Below are 15,141 nucleotides of genomic sequence, written 5' to 3'. Positions count from 1 at the left end.
AAATTTATTTGTTCTGCTGCGCCACCCAGAGCCCTTAGATTGGAAAACTTCTGAATCAAGGAGTGAACTCTCAGACAGGCACTTGATCAATCGTTCTACATATATACCTAGTTTCCAAATATCAATACCTTCTGTATTTAACCTTGTTTGCAGTCGTGGTCTTAACTAAACAATTAACTTCCGTTTAGGTTCGAAATTTTATGAGTGGTGCATTGGATTTATTAAATCAGGCAACTAATTAGGTAAAAGCACAAGGGTTTATTAAGAAAATTCAAATTATACATTTCAGCAAAATATTTTCACTTCATTAAGCTCATGTATTCCGAGACTAGAGAAATTAACATGTAATAAACTGTAATCTATACAGTAAGACCTTATCAAGAAACATTACTATCAAACTTTATAGTGATTTGCCCTTTCAATTCCTTTATCTACAATTTCCTTCAGGCATTAGATTAATTATCTGTTCTTATGGTCAATGCTATAACACATCAAACTTAATTAACATTCACAACATACACTGAAACACATTACTAGATCTGAAGCATTCAACTATTTGAATATATACTACAGTCCTGCCTATAAATTAACTAGAGTTCTATTAATGAGTGTCCTTGTTCTCTAACACACAACAATTCTTCTTTCCATACAAAAATAACTAAAGGTTTGTACTTTACCAGATCTGCGATTTCATCAAGCTCTTCTCTCAACCTTTAATTTCTTGTCTTCAGCATATTAACTCGTTGTCCAGACTGTTGATTCTCCTGGGACTGGATTGGATCTCGGTATAACAATCTTTCCTCTCTGGTGTAGATGGGAATAGTTCAGCCTAGGTTGGTCCACATGGTACTGCACATTGATCAGCTTATGCAGGCTTTCTTGACACGCTGATGAAACTGCACTCATTTACCTCGCTACCTGGCTGCTACTTCTCTGTCTGTACACCGCTACGTTGAACCTTTCATCCGCTCGTCGTCATGAATGACTCCGGTAGCAACCCTTGAATGACGGGCGCCTATGTCAAACCCGAGAGCAAGAACAAGAGAACTTTGCTGGGTGGTCCCAGCTCTTATATATCTACCCCTAACGGCACCCTTTTTGCATCATGTATTTCCACACGGTAATGAATTCTTCCGCGCAAGGGTCTAACTTTCTCCCGTAGCGTCTTCCAAGAACCCCGCGTGCGCTACGTGCCCCGTGCATATGTGACTACTTTAGGCTATTTCACTAATCCCGGTGTCTGGCTTGCAAACTTTGAACTTGTATTACTACTTGGTTACACATAATTTACAAAAACTTTCTTCCATTGCTAATATACAAAGTTAGGTAGTAATTTCATACATATATACTTATCAAAATTTGTCAAAATATGTTACTTTACAGATTTTTAAGTTATTCAAATTTTTACCTAGACACAAGCATATTCCCTTTGTGTTCTAAACTTGTTAAATCTCGAATGAGATAGTTCTTATTGAAATTTAACAATATACTTTGGCTAAAGCATTTTTTATAACAGGTATGAGACACAATATAGCAGGGTGCCATGCCCTGAATTCCATGTTTTTTTGCTATTTTGCGTTCAGGGTAACACCACGGTAATCAAGATGTTTTTGGAACTGAAGTATATACAAGTACCTAGACATAAAGACACTTCAAGTGCAAACTTTGCTTATGTTTGCATAGAACTGTGGTTCCCAACCTTTTCCCACTTGTGTGCTCCTTTTAAACCTATTTCTATAAATTGTACCCCTTGTTTTTAAAATAGCTGTTTTTAAATACTGGCACTTTTGTTCAGTGCCTATCTTAATGTAACACACTTACTTATACTCATCAATAACGTCTAAAGTCAATAACACGTATCCTGGGGGGGGGGGGGGTATGCGTACCAACGGTTGGGAACCGATGGCATAGAGGATTAAAACAAGAATATAATTTGTCTATGGATTTTAATCTTATAATTTACTTCATTGATAATCAAGTAACCTCCTACTATTATCTTGGATCTTGAATATTTTAAAAATATGGTGAAACACCATTTTAAACATATATATGGGAAATTAGTAGATAATTATATCATCATCAAATTCCTGCCATATAATCTCAAGGGGTGTACAGGATATGACAGTACTACATGAAAAAATTACATCATTACTAACTTCCTATCTACAATTTTCCTCCAAATCAGTCTGTTACTTGTCAAGACTCCAACATTATCAGATCTTATATTTCTATCGTCTAAGGCACTTTGTACCGTATCAATCCACCTATATCTTGGTCTTCCTCTGGGTCGTTTTCCTACAAACCTGGCAGAGAACACTTGTTTTGCTAATCTTTCCTCTCCCATTCCATTTAAGTGACCATACCACCTGAGATTAGCTCTGCTAACACATTCATGGATGCTGACAATGTTAAGTTCTTTCCTAATATCCTCATTTTTAATATGATATTGCCATTGATGCCATCTGTTCACGCCTCTAATCTTTCTCAGGACTCTCATATCTGCGGTCTCTAGTCTTTGGTCAAGTGTTTAACTTCTGACCCAGCTCTCAGATCCATAAGTTAAAATTGGTTTGAACACTGTCTTGTATACAGGCTAATTTAGTGTTCCGACTAATTTCTCTCTTATTCCATATATTGCTGATTCTGTTGTCTATTTCTATATTTAATTTACCATCTTCAGTAAAAATCGTGCCTAAGTAGCTGAAATGTTTTACTTGTTCCACAGGTTCTCCATTCAGAACACAGTTGACATTTTCAATGATTCTGCCTATTTTCATTGTCTTTGTCTTTTTATTGCTGACCTTCATACCATATCTATTACAGCAGCAATTGAATTTAGTCAGAGAATCTTGCAGACTTGTAGCGGATTTATTTAGAAGTATAACATCATCCGCATAAAGCAAAGAGCTGACATTAACATCTCCGATTCTGATATCATGTTTAATACCACTTTCCTTCATAATGTGATCCATATAGATAATGAATAACAGAGGAGATAATGTACATCCTTGTCTCACACCAGATTTAACATTAAACCATCTTCCTGTACTTCCTTCAATTCTAACTGCTGACTTACAACTCAAATAAAGACTACGTATTGCTTCATATAATGCCCCATTGACACCATATAACTGCAGCGTATTGAATAGCTTTTCTCTTGGCACCTTGTCATATGCCTTTTCCAAATCGACAAAACTTAAATACAGATCTTTGTTATATTCCCATGCTTTCTCGACTATTTGTCGTAAAGTGAAGATCTGATCCCAACAACCTCTATTTGGCCTGAATCCAGCTTGTTCTTCACCAAGCTTTTCTTCCACAATTCTTCTCAACCGTTTCTCAAGTATACTTGCATAGATCTTGCCAGGAACACTCAGTAGGGAAATACCTCTGTAATTCTCACATTCAGTTTTATTTCCCTTTTTATATATGGGTACTATGAGAGCTCTACTCCAATCATCGGGAATTCGTCCCTCTGTCCAGACTTTCTGAATTATGCAGTGCAGCCACTATAAGACTTTTATACCATACTTCAGCATTTCTGGTCGAATATCATCTACTCCTGCTGCCTTTCCACATTTCAAGCCTTTGATGGCTTTTTCTACTTCAAGTATGGATATGTATTCCTGACTGCATGCCTGGTCAGTGTTTTTTATCACTGTGCTGTCATCACTGCTTGTTTCATTTAGCAGTTTTTCAAAGTAATTACTCCATACTTCAAGGATATCTTTTTCTACCGTTTTCATGTCACCTTTATCATCTCTAACTCCTTTTACAGCACTCTTTGCTCCATTCCTAAGCTTCTTCAACAACCTCCAGAATATTTTGCCACCTTCTTGATATTTATTTTCTATATTCTTGCCAAAGTCCTCCCATGACTTTTGTTTAGTTAGTTTTACACACAGTTTAGCTTTCTTACATTTGTCTCTGTATTCTGTAAGGGTAAAAGCTGACTTATTTGCCAGGAACTTTTGATATGCTTTCTTCTTTTCCTTCACTGCCTCTTTAACTTCCTGTGTCCACCATGGAGTTCTGATTTTTTTTATCCTTGCACACAACCTCACCACATGCCTCTCTGGCAGAATCAATCAATGTTTTCTTCAGAGTTTGCCACTGAATCTCCAAGGTTTGATTCCTGTTCTCAAACTCTTTCATTTTTTCTTCAATAATCTTTGTGTATTTTAGTCTACAGTTCACATCTGAGAGCTGTTCAACTTTTATTCGCTTTAAAACTTTCTTACGTGTTATTTTTTTCAATATGAAATTCAATTTTATCCTGCTCAAGAATAAATAGTGATCACTTCCAATTTCAAATCCTCTGTACACTCTGGTGTCCTGCATCAGGGAGAAAACATCACTATCAATAATAACATAGTCAATGAGACTTTTCTTATTCCTAGCCTCTTCTCTCCATGTGAATTTGTGCACATTTTTAAGTTGGAACATGGTGTTAGTAATAACAATCCATGTCCTGAGCAGAAATTCAACAGATATTTGCCATTATTATTCGCTTTGCTCTTTTCTCCAAATTTTCCCAAAATATTTTTGTATGTCTCATAATCATTTCCTACTCTGCTATTTAGATCCCCAACAAGGACCAACTTTTCCTTTTTCATTGTGTCAGTTACTTTTTCTGAAGTATCAAAAAATTCTTCCACTTCTACCTTAGTAGAACCTTCTGTGGGACCATAGGCACAAATAAGTCTCATTTTCCAGTTCCCCATTCTCATATTTGCCCACATTACTCTACTTGAGACTGACTGCCATTCAAGATTAGCCTCGTATTTTGTGTTTAATACTATGGCTACTCCTTCTTTTCCTTGATTGTCATTGCCTGAATATAACATTTTGTATTTATTGCTCAGAAAGATCTCACCAGTTTTGGTCTTTTTGTTTCAGTCACCCCTATTATGTCAATTTGGTACTTATCTAATTCCTCAGCTAGCTCCATTTCTTTGCCATTCAGGCTTCTTACGTTGATAGTACCGATCTTTAACTCTGGTGATGTTGAGTTGGGGTTTGTTTTCAGATTTGTTCCAGTAGCTGACTTTTCGCTGTTCACCCTGGTTCCCTGGCGAAAACAACAGGGACTTGTTTAACCGGGCGACGCCCCAGCCGGCATGAAATTTTGTCATGTTGTACCATCATTTTTTATTTTGGTTTAACCAATAAGAATACAATTTGGTCGGTTAAATGTTCCAATTAGAACAGGTTCCAATTAGTTTAGTTACATGCTGAACTATAAAACTGAAAATTATGACCAACTTAGAGATTCCCCTGATATCAGTTAATGAATGGGAAAGATATCAGTAATGCATGGGAATCTATGAAAAAGTGCTTAAATGAGATAAAATTTCTAAAATCTGAATGTATCCCTAGAGTTCGAAGAATAAATAGGGTGGGAGTTAAATGGATGTGCAACCTTACTAAGCAAGAGATCCATATGAAGAAGATCATGTGGAAGGAATATCATGAGAATAAGAGAGAGAGAGAGAGAGAAGTTATGAAATGTATAAATGTGCAGGTGAGAAAAGTAATGAGTACTGTGTGGAAAGCTAAATCAGAGTATGAAAGAAATTGGCTATGCATGCTAAAGGCAATCCAAAAGAATTTTATCATTATGCCACAAGCAAAAGAAAGAAAGATGTGGAGGAATAACTTTACTGAATGGTATTCTAGTGTCAGGGGCTAATGAGATTGTTCAATTAATGAGTGCTGACTTTGTTAAGTTATATAACCAGGTGTATGTAACATGGTGCACAGTGCTATGACTACTATATTGGATGAAGAGATCGAAGTGTGTAGGAATCAAATTGAAGAGCTGTCACATAACCTGGATAAGAATTTGACAATAGGGACAAATGAAATATTAGCATGTATGCTAAATGCATATTCAGATGAACTGGCTAAGCATTTGATATGTTTGTATAACTTGAGTCTCAGCTAAGGAAAGCTACCACAGGAATGGAAAGAACATACAATAGTTGTTGTAGAAGGGTGGTGCAAAATTTGATGTGTCTATTGATCTATCAGTATCTCTACTGTGGTGGTGAAGATTTTAAAAAAGTTGGTAAGAACTCATATATAGAAATGGGTTGACAGACAAGCTATACTCTACAAGGAACAGCATGGGCTTACTAAAGGGAGATCATGTTCTAGCAATCTGTTCATTTATAAGAATGTTACAGTCAAGTTCATATTCCAAATTCATATTCTCCAGTGTATGTATACTATTTCATGTGGTGTGCTATCAAATGGATTTGCTAAGTCATTTGATAGCACACCACATGAAAGGTTGTAGCATACATACGTTGGAGAATATGAGTTTGGAAGTTAAGTGGATGGTCGAAAGACAGGTATCAAAAAGTGATATAGGCTGGGAGTGAATCTGTCAGATTTAAGGAGACCAGTAATGTATTCCAGAGTTCAGTCTTTGGATCATTGTTGTTCAATCTATATATTAATGATATTAGGAAGGATCACAGGAGGTATTCAATTGTTTGCTGATGGTGGAAACATAGACAGCGCAATCAGAGATGCTACTGATATCCAGTACTTTACAGAATGATTTGAATAGGCTGGAAATATGGCCAAATCAAAATGGTTATCAGTTCAATGTTAGTAATTGTAAAGTTGTACATGTTTATGCAATGAAATTTCCAGAAGCATATTATATTAGTGGGGTGATGATACAAGAAACTGTAGAGGCTATGGATCTTGTTGTAATAGTGGATAGGAATTTGAAATTTCAAGGTCACATAGCAAAAATTGCAAATACAATTCAAAGGACAACTGTGATGTTGAAGGGAATTTTGACATGTAAGGATGAAATTATTTTGCTTCTTGACAAAGCCTTGATAAGACCACACCCTGACTACTGTGTGAAGATTTGGTCTCCTGGATTCCAAGGAGATAAAAAAAAAAAAAAGATGTGGAAGGGGTGCAAAGATTATATCAGGATTATGGGATTTATATTATGAAGACAGATTGCAAGTAGGTGGATTACAGACTCTGGTTAACAGGAGAAAGAGAGGTGATATGATAGAGGTGTATAAACATCTGAATGAGTGTTATAGGATAATGTCTCATGAAATTATTCATTATATGGAAGGTTGGTAGAGAACACGGGGAGGCATCCATGGAAGTGAAGTTTGTTTGCAGTTAAGAAAGGCATAAGAGTTACATTTTTCTCTCACAGAGCATTGAGTGAGTGGAATAGTTTGCCTGTTGAAATAGTGACTGCACATCTAGTGTGAATGAATTTAAGGGAAGGTATGACAACTAGTTTGGGTGACGTTTTGGTGACCCTTGATGAGTTCTACATTCCCCAGAGGTCTCAAATAATAATGATAATAATAACAGTAAAATACATATGACTTCAGCACTGATTTAACCTCAGTATCTGAATTCCTCATTCAGATATTGATTGATATAGATATTTATTCAGTAATTATTCTGTAAGTGAGTAAGGTAAGTACCTGTTAGTTATGTCCTATATTTTCTTCTTTTTCTTTTCTTTCAGATTACACTGAGTGTCACCTACTGGCTAATCTACATGATTTTAGAAGATGAGTCTGCATTATCGACTCCAAATGTGCAATCCTCAATGGGAACGACTAGATTTCAAGCATGCAACAATGTTTATAAGTCTCTATGAATTTGTGCAGAAGAAGTGGTCCAACTGACTGGAGGTTGAGTTTGGGAGGCCAACAGTCATTCTAGACACTGACAACTGATGCAAGTCTAAGAATTCATACCACTAACTGGCTCAGATTTGACTCAGAAAAGGTGAACAAGATGGGTTCCATGAAGTCAGCAAAAAAATGATGGAAGGAACCATCATGCATTGAAACTGCAAACTCCTTGGAAGCAAGAATGAACCACTACAATGAAGAGTACCTGTAAGCTAAGGAGCAATGGATGGCAGCAGCCCACTCAAAATCTGCAAAACTGATTTCACACAAACCAGAAAAATGAAAAAATGGGGAAGGAGGATCCTGAATACAGCTAGAGATGATAGACATGTACTGTGTGCTCACCAAATTCTTAAACAATAAAAACATCCCATACCACATCTTCACTTTAGAAAGTGAGAAAAACTTCAAGTGGTAGTACTGGCATAACAGATCCATAACCATGGAGGAATCACTGTAGACATCTCCAAAACCACAGATTAAATCCTGTTAAAGTCAGCTGTATGCTCTGAGCAGATAAACGGCCAATGCCTCTTGTCCTGGTGGAAATCAGCAAACAACACCGAGATCTGTGACCAAGCTATAACATCAGAACCATTAAGACAGAAGGCATCTAGTAGAAAATGCCACAATTGTCAAAAACTTGGCCATGTACAATAATGCTGTCAGACTGATTTCCGCTGCATTAAATGTGGAGAAAACTACATAATGGTGTCCTGCAAAAAAGTCAAAAACAGCGGCAGCTAAATGTGCCAACTGTAGTGGACCACATTCCACAAACTACAGAGGATGAAATGAATGCAATGCTTGGCTACCTAAGTATTGTGATGTTCCACTGGAGGAGTTATCAGTATTTGTTGATAAATCCCCAGCAGAAAAACACCAAACCACAGCAACCAGCAAAGTTGCAATCACAGCAGCCACTTTGAGCAAGATACTATTCAAGTTCAACAAAAAAAAACCCAGCCAGGACTCCATGAATAAGCTTGTGAGATATACATAAATAATCTTTACTATGTTAATTGATAGTTAACACACGCAGAAGGGCTAACTTCCTATAGACTGTGTTCTGGAATGTCAACAGTCTAGGAAATAAAATGTGCGAACTACAAGAATTTACAACTTGCTATAGTGCTGAAGTAACCCTTGTAAAAGAAACATACTCCAACCAGCCAACAATCCAAGACTTGAGAATTATGTTCAATACTGAAATGACATGCCCAATGCCAGGAGGTGTGTGTGTGGGGGGGGGGGGATGAATCATTGTCAAATGCAACATAGAACACAAAGGAATTTTAAATCCGGCCACTACCCACACAGAAATCACAGGGATGGAGGTCCAAACTGCAAATGTAGGTCAACTGGAAATATATTCTTTCTAATCTCCAAAAAAAGTTACTGGAAACAGACTTAATTGAAATATTAGCCACAAGCAAGCACTGCTAGTAGCAGGACCTGAAAGCCAAGCATGACAAAAGTACAAACTGAAAAGACAGAATCCTCAATGATTGCTTACACCATGAACATCGTGATTCTGAGACCTGCAGTACTACAGCGTGGCAAGACCTAGACCAAATAACAATCAGAACTTAATTTTGGACTTAGGAAAGCAGATAACAGATGCTACCACTAACGTACTACGCTCCAGCTCTAAATGACTAGATCAAAAACGTCATCAATGAAAAACAGAGCCAGGAACCAATACCATAAAATGCAGGCCCCAGAACACTGATAAGTGCTCAATAGAACTACAAATGAAGTTCAATATGCATTTAGACTATCAAAATCAATAGCGAGAAACGAAACTTAGAGAGAGAACCAGATGGTCTGGAAAATGATCAAAGCTCTATGCACAAACTGTAAACCCCTCCCACCAATCCATGGTGAATGTAGTGTGGTTTACAATGATGCAAACAAAGCTGAGACTCTTACCAATAGCCTAGAGAATCAGTGTAATTCAAACTACAATAAGTGTGTCAATAATTCCTTTATTTGAATGATCACTGAATGTCATATGCACATGCAATGCTTTTTGTGAGACTCACAAATCAGCTATGATATTCTTCATTTTGAAAGAATTTCAGTAAATTCATTTCATGCTGTAAATCTTTGTCACAGACAGTTAATTTATAAGCATTAATAAACTGAGTTAATACAACAAATTTTCTAACTGAGTAAGAATGGTATTAACTCAAGTGATACAAATAGTTTCCAGATCTTGAATAAGTTAAGAAAACAGACTGAGTAATATTATTATTTTTTTTGCAAAGGATAACTTAGTATTGATTAACTTTGTTAAGATATTTTATCCATTTATATTGTCAAAGCAGAGAATGTATTGAGAGGTATATGGACTCTAGATATGATAAAAGTTCAGTTATTTTTTTCAATTATTTTTATCCAATCCTCATAAAAATAAAAACATTTCAAGAGATCCTTTTATTATAAAATATGAAAGCAACTTAGTAAAATATATTACATAGTCAAGATATGAAAATCTTATCTCACCATGCATACTAATGATCGAGCAGATTTACTAAGGAGGATTCGATCACACCATGAAGGACACCTTGTTCTCATATAGTTGCATCCGCTGTCGATGTCTTCTTCATAAGGATAGCTGGTATAATAAATATAAATACACCTTTCATTACTAAAAAATTGTGCATATGCTGTTTATACTGAACATAAAAGCTTAAACCATTTGTATTTTATAAAAAAATAACATTCCTTAAAAACACACACGCCCTTTGTAACAGTCACTCTAGTGACCATTGAAAAGAAAGTGGAATTACTGAATGACCACTTTATCAGCATATATCATACTGGTATAAATGATGCCAAGCAACATGTAGAAGGGAGATATGTATTAGATTGGAAGTGAAAAAAATCAGAGGCTTATCAGGTGTTGATTGGGTTAGATATTAATAAGGCTGTGGGAATGGATGACATATTACCATGTATTCTTAAGGAATGTGCACAACAGTTAGCTATGATATGATATACTCAGACCCTTAATGAAAGTCTTGCAGGGTAAGAATCTTAGAGTGTGGAAAGAAGGCTAAATAGTACCACTCCACAAGCCCACTGACTCCATACAACTGTAGTGTTCAGAAAAACTTCTCTCTTGGCATCTTGTCATATGCTTTTTCCAGATCTACAAAACTTAAGTACAGATCTTTGTTATAGGTGATTTCTCAACTATTTATAGTAAAGTGAAGATCTGATCCTGACACAGTGGTGTAGCTAGAGCTTTTGCCGCCTGGGGCTGTCGCTGAGTTTATTTGGCCTGAATCCAGCTTGTTCTTCACCAAACATCTCTTCCACAATCCTTCTCAACCATTATCCAAGTATACTGGCATAAATTACCAGGAACACTCAGTATTGAAATACCTTTGTAATTTTCACATTCAGTTTTATTTCCTTTTTATGTGTGGGTATGAGAGCTCTACTCCTATCATCTGGAATTCATCCCAAAGTCCAGGCCATCTGCAATATGCAGTGCACCCACTGTAAGACTTTTATACCTCCATACTTGAGCATTTCTGGTCGAATATCATCTACTCCAGCTGCCTTTCCGACTTTTGATGGCTTTTTTCTACTTCAAGTATGGATATGTATTCCTGACTGCATGCCTGGGAAGTGTTTTTTATCACTGTGCTATCATCACTGCTAGTTTCATTTATTTTTCGAAGTAATTACTCCAAAATTCAAGGATAACTTTTTCTCCAGTTTTCATATCATCTTTATCATCTCTAATTCCTTTTACAGCACTATTTCCTCCATTTCTGAGCTTCTTCAACGGCCTCCAAAATATCTTGCCACTTTCTTTATATTTGTTTTCTATGTTTTCTTAGAAAGTATTCCCACGACTTTTGTTTAGCTAGTTTTATACACTGTTTATTATTATTATTATTGTTCCGGGAAACTCCAAGGAGTCGACAGACTCATCGAGGGAGGCCCTAACATCATGTCAAGAACAACTATTCAACATTCACACAGTATCTATCATACCTTGCCTTGAACTCATTCATGGTCGTAGCACCCACAACAGACTCTGGAAGCTTATTCCACTCATTTACCACTCTCCAAGTGAAGAACCTAGCTCTAACACCCTTGTCAACCACGCTCTTGCCCAGCTTCCATGCATGGCCCCTAGTCCTCCCACCACCAGTCATATTTTCAAAAATATCTTCTGGATCAATCTTATAAAAACCGTTCAGTAATTTGAATGTCTCAATCATATCACCCCTCCTTCGCCTATCGTCCAATTTCTGCAACCCACAAATCTTCAACCTATTCTCATAAGGTTCATTCCACAGACCTGCTATCATCTTGGTCACTCGTCTCTGGACCCTCTCCACTTCCTCCCCATCACGAAGAAACCCTGGTGCCCATAGCTGGGCACAGAAGTCCAGATGGGGTCTTATCAAGGCTCGATACAGAGGAACAACAACTTGTTCGTCTCTGCATGTTAAAGTATTTTTCAGAAGCCAAGTGATTTGGTGAGCTGTTTTAGTTACTTTTGCAATGTGCCCCCTAAACTTCAACTCCCTATCCACCAACACTCCCAAATCCCTGGCCTCATCAATCTCCTGGAGTATGGTTCTACCAATGCGATATACTGCTGCTATTCTTTTCACCCCCAAAGTGCATAACCTTACACTTTGCCACATTAAATTGACATCCATTTTTCCTAGCCCAGTCCTCCAAACTATCCAAATCATCCTGTAAAATTTTGACATCCTGTGCACTCACAATTGCTCTACCCAACTTTGCATCATCAGCAAACAAGTGAACACTTCCTCTCAGATCCTTTCCAATATCATTGATGAACAAATTGAAAAGCAGTGGTCCAAGAACAGAGCCCTGTGGCACTCCACTAGTCACAAGATGTCTTTTAGACTCCACTCCTGAATAAACCACTCTTTGATATCTCTTCTTCAACCACCCTAGCTTTCTTACATTTGTCTCTGTATGCTTTAAGAGCACAAGCTGACTTATTTGCAGGAACTTTTGATATGCTTTCTTCTTTTCCTTCACTGCCTCTTAACTTCCTGTGTCCACCATTGAGTTCTGATTTTTCTATTCTTGCAGACAACTTCACCACATGCCGCTTTGCTGAATCAATCAATGTTTTCTTCAGTGCTTGCCATTGAATCTCCAAGGTTTGATTCCTGTTCTTAAACTCTTTCATTTCTTCTTGAATAATGTTTGTATATTTTAGTCTACAGTTCATATCTGAGAGCTGCTCAACTTTTATTCGCTTTAAAACTCTCTTACATGTTCTTTTCAATATGAAATTCAATTTTATCCTGCACAAGACTAAATCACTTACATTTTCAAATCCTCTGTACATTCTAGTGTCCTGCACCAGAGAAAAAACATCACTATCAACAATAACATAGTCATTGAGAATTTTCTTATTCCTTGCATCTTCTCTCCATGTGAGTTTGTGAACATTTTTATGTTGGAACATGGTGTTAGTAATAATCAGATCATGTCCTGAGTAGAAATCCAACAAGTATTTGCCATTATTATTAGCTTTGCTCTTTTCTCCAAATTTTCCCAAAATATTTTTGTATGTCTGACAATCATTTCCTACTCTGCTATTTGGATTCCCAAAAAGGACCAAGTTTTCATTTTTCATTGTGTCAGTTGCTTTCTCTAAAGACTCAAAAAATTCCTCCACTTCTACTCATGGAGTAGAAGTGGAGGAATTAGAACCTTCTGTGGGACCATAGGCACAAATAAATCTTATTGTCCAGTTCCCCATTCTCATATTTGCCTACATCACTCTACTTGAGACTGCCTGCTATTCAAAACGATTAGCCTCACATTTAGTGTTGAATACTATAGCTACTCCTTCTTTTCCTTGTCATTGTCTGAATACAACATTTTGTATTTCTTGCTCAAAAAGATCTCGCCAGTTTTTGTCTTTTTTGTTTCAGTCAACCCTATTATGTCAATCTGGTATTTATCCAATTTCTTAGCTAGCTCCATTTCTTTGTTATTCAGGCTTCTTATGTTGATAGTACCGATCTTCAACTCTGGTGATATGGAGTTGAGGTGTGTTTTCGGATTTGTTCCAGCAGCTGACTTTTCGCTGTTCTCCCTGGTTTCCTTTCAAAAACAACACCTTTGCAATGTTTCCTGAATTTCAAATTTCTATCAATCTTCATCATTCCAAGATTCTCTTTTCCTGTCCCTACTATCTCCAGTGCAGTTCCACCAACAGAGTATGCAACCTCCCACTGATGTATCCCAAACTTCAAGACTTTACATTTAATTGAATTAAACTGACAACCACAATCATTTGCCCATCTGTACAGTTTATTCAAATCCTCTTGAAGGTCTACCACATTTGCACTATTGCTAATAATCCTTCCCAGATTCACATCATCTGCAAACAGTTGAATATCTCCCTGCAATCCATTGACATAGAGGTTAAACAATACAGGCCTCAGTACTGAGTCTTGTGGCATCCCCACTTCTAAACTTCTGCTTCTTTGATACCTCTCCCTAACACAACACTCCGATACCTATCAGACAGCCAATCCCTAATCCAATTCTTTGACCTAACATTTAAACGCATCAAGCTAATCTTTCTTAACTTTCTTTTATTTAATTGTATAATTTTATTTTATTATTTATTTATTTTTTTTAATAAGTTAGGAAATTTAATGACCTTTTTTAGTTATCTTCCATTAGCTACTTAGGTGGCATCTTTTGGAATTGTCAATTATTGTTCATTTAGCTTTTTACATTCTTGTACTGAAGATACTGAAGATGCCTTCGATACTTAGGCAAAAATTATACTAATAAAAACATGATAATTTACATGAGTTTATTCGGTATTATTGGACATTTTCTTTTGATACTAGTTAAATTAATTTAGCAAGTTAATTCCTTTGTAATTACATAAGGTGCTATCTCCTAATTGGAAATAAAACTTTAATAAGATCAAATAACTTGATAGTTAGTGAATGATATGATGTTTTCAAAAAAGTATGAATTATGTAAAGAAAATAATATATTTTGAATGTATTTAAAATCTGGTTGAAAAATTACTTGCCTGTGTGTGCACGAGTGGATTTCTATAGCCTTGCTTATTTTCCACTTCCAGTACTGTATTGTATTCAAGATCACATTCATAATATTCTGATATTTTTTTTCTGCTGTTCTATTTCCTATTATCTCAATTTGTAATTCTTCTATCTGGATATTACTCCAGATATCCAATAACTTTTTTTTTTGTGTGTGTGGCTCCCACTGGTGCAAGATTTTTGTAAGCTATAGTACATTCATACTGTGGGTAAGCTAATGGTTTTTTATATGTTTATCATCATCATTATTATTTATTTATTTTACATAGTCCAGAAACCCTGCTCTAGAGACCAAACATGGAACATTTTCAAGACACTTCATGCCTCCAAATAAATGGAGA

At 36.4% G+C, this 15,141-nt stretch overlaps 1 protein-coding gene across 1 annotated transcript in view; it reads right to left on the bottom strand.

Annotated features, from left to right (window-relative positions):
- The window catches only part of 5PtaseI (inositol polyphosphate-5-phosphatase A), a 458,282-nt gene that overhangs the window by 114,868 nt on the left and 328,273 nt on the right, over window positions 1–15,141 (bottom strand). The window contains exon 13 of the mRNA XM_090393013.1: window positions 10,203–10,314. Coding sequence (XP_090249139.1) covers window positions 10,203–10,314 — 112 coding nt within the window. The remainder of the gene's footprint in view (window positions 1–10,202; window positions 10,315–15,141) is intronic.

This window comes from Typopeltis vanoorti, chromosome 5, assembly GCF_054136105.1.
Source record: "Typopeltis vanoorti isolate ZY-2024b chromosome 5, IOZ_Tvanoo_1.0, whole genome shotgun sequence".
In the NCBI taxonomy this organism is placed as follows: Eukaryota; Metazoa; Arthropoda; class Arachnida; order Uropygi; family Thelyphonidae; genus Typopeltis; species Typopeltis vanoorti.
This window is presented reverse-complemented; position numbering and strand designations above follow the sequence as displayed.